General features: G+C 46.1%; 1 protein-coding gene across 1 annotated transcript; it reads left to right on the top strand.

Annotated features, from left to right (window-relative positions):
* Positions 1–466: 466 nt before the first annotated feature.
* LOC138046565 (uncharacterized) lies at positions 467–1,681 on the top strand. Its single transcript, XM_068893176.1, has one exon. It carries the CDS (start codon positions 467–469, stop codon positions 1,679–1,681), a length of 1,215 nt encoding a protein of 404 aa, XP_068749277.1.
* Positions 1,682–2,098: the final 417 nt, after the last annotated feature.

The following is a 2,098-nucleotide window of genomic DNA, read 5'->3' as shown; positions in this document are numbered from 1 at the left end:
TTGTGTCTGAATCGCATCGCCTGGAAACTGCGAGCAGCTGAGGGCTATAGACTATCCAAACCCATAGGCGCCAAGATTACTGATTTTTTGCATGTTGACGATCTAAAAGTCTAAGCCGCGTCGGAAGGAAAGCTTGAAAGAGTCCTGAGAGAGACAAGAGTCGCCATGGGAGATGTTGGCCTTCAATGAAACGAAAAGAAGTGCGCGGTAGTGTATGTGATGAAGCGAGGATTCCTCCAAGAGTCACCTGATGCGAGGTGTGGAGAGCAAGAACTGGTTAAGAGCTTGAAAGAGGAATCTCAGTTCAAATTTCTCGGAGTCCTGGAGACAGGGGGACAACCTCGCATTGGAGAATGCTGCGAGAGTGTACCTTCAGATAATGTCTGTGATATGGTCGAGTCCACTATCGGATTAGTACAAGGTAGTTGCAAGCAACCAGTTTGCGCTACCGGTACTTGCGTGCTTTATGTGGACGCTGGTGTGGCCCATTGCAGAGTTGCAAAGACTCGACAGAGAATCGCAGAAAATCATAGTTGAGACTGGTGGGAAACACCCTTCAGCGTCCAATGACTTGCTCTATCTCCCTAGGAGATCGGGCGGACGGGGTCTTCAGTCGATTGAGCCAGAATATAAAATCACCAAGGTCAAAGAGGCGACGAGGTTGTATGCTAATGCAGATCCAACTATGAGGTTAGTCCAACGCTTTGAAGAGAGAGCAGAAAGGACTGGGCGGCGCTCCTTGGTAAGGGATGCGCAGAACTATGCAGAGGAGTTAGGAACGAAGCAAGAGCTGCGATATCCAGATCCACCGGGCACTACAGCAGAGAATGAGAAGATAGAGGGGCGCAAAATTGGAATGTGGACGAAAAAGCACTGTGAAGGCGTAAGAGAACAGAGATGGCAGGTTAAAACTCCATACAGCACGCTGGAAGATAAAGATCTTGATGATGAGAGTTTCGAGTGGATGTCAGACTGGAAAACAGCGCCGACGCACACAATAGCTGGGAAACGTGAGCTCTACGAACAGCTACTTCCAACAAAACTGTACAACACAAGGAAGCCCAAAATAAGAGAAGAATCGGAAGTCAGATGCAAGATGTGTGAAAAGGCGCAGGAGTTTATCGCACATGTGCTGTCAAGTTGCAGTGCATTGGTACGGACGAAGTATCTATCAAGACACAACGGAGCACTCAAAATACTTTTCTTTGAGCTGCTGAAAGATTACCAACTGATAGAGGCCGTTCCGCCTTGGTACTCCGCCACACAACTTAAGCCGCTTTACCAAAATGATCAAGTGACGGCATATTGGGAAGTACCAGTGTATGCAAACTACACAGAGGTGCGAGCTAACAGTGTGGACGCGAGAATTGTAGATAAGGAGAGGAAGACAGTAACCCTGTTGGAGTTGAGCTGCCCTTGGATTGAGAACCGGAAACAGAAGGACGAGAAAACCTACAAGTACGTCCCACTACGATGGGAAATCAAGAAGCAGTACCCGGGCTACAAGATCACTCAAATCAACATTATAATGGATGTACATGGTGGGTGTTCGAAGGGACTGAGTAGTAGTGTGAGGGAAATACTAGGAGCAAAGCGAAGCAGAGATTTTCTAGGACGGATGCAGAAGTGTGTCTTAAGTAGTAGCCTGAACATTGCCAGAACTTTCAAGGTCTTCTGCTAGATTAAGATGCTCAAACAGCCGTTGCATCATCCTGATGGCTAGATCTTAAAGGCCCTCGTTTCACCCTTAATGCATTATGCGCCTCTCACTTCGTTAGTGAATTTTGTGCAGTCGAAATTTTTCTGTGAAGCGAATCACTTCGAAATCCATTTCAATCCATGGTTATTTTTCTATTTCAGTTTCTGTAATTAATGTAAATAGGCTTCTTTGTCTTTATTCTTGCTTTTCATCTATATTTCGGATAAAGACTTAAATAAGGCGTTCAATTCGATCATTTTGTGTGAGCATGTAGCTGTGGTGTGACTGACATCGGTAATGGCGGATAAGAAGAGAACTGCGTGTGGTGGAAGGCCCTGTTTACCGGGTTCCGCTCAGTATATTCGTCTTCGTCAATCCGTATTTAATCTTTGGGGAAAG

This window comes from Montipora capricornis, chromosome 4 (genome assembly GCF_036669925.1).
Source record: "Montipora capricornis isolate CH-2021 chromosome 4, ASM3666992v2, whole genome shotgun sequence".
Classification (NCBI taxonomy): Eukaryota; Metazoa; Cnidaria; class Anthozoa; order Scleractinia; family Acroporidae; genus Montipora; species Montipora capricornis.
Note: the sequence above shows the minus strand (reverse complement) of the source record. Positions and strands in the feature narration are given on the sequence as shown.

Bases quoted from the DNA above. Each gene is read 5' to 3' on its own strand.
- LOC138046565 (XM_068893176.1), top strand. From the start codon at position 467: ATGTGGACGCTGGTGTGGCCCATTGCAGAGTTGCAAAGACTCGACAGA.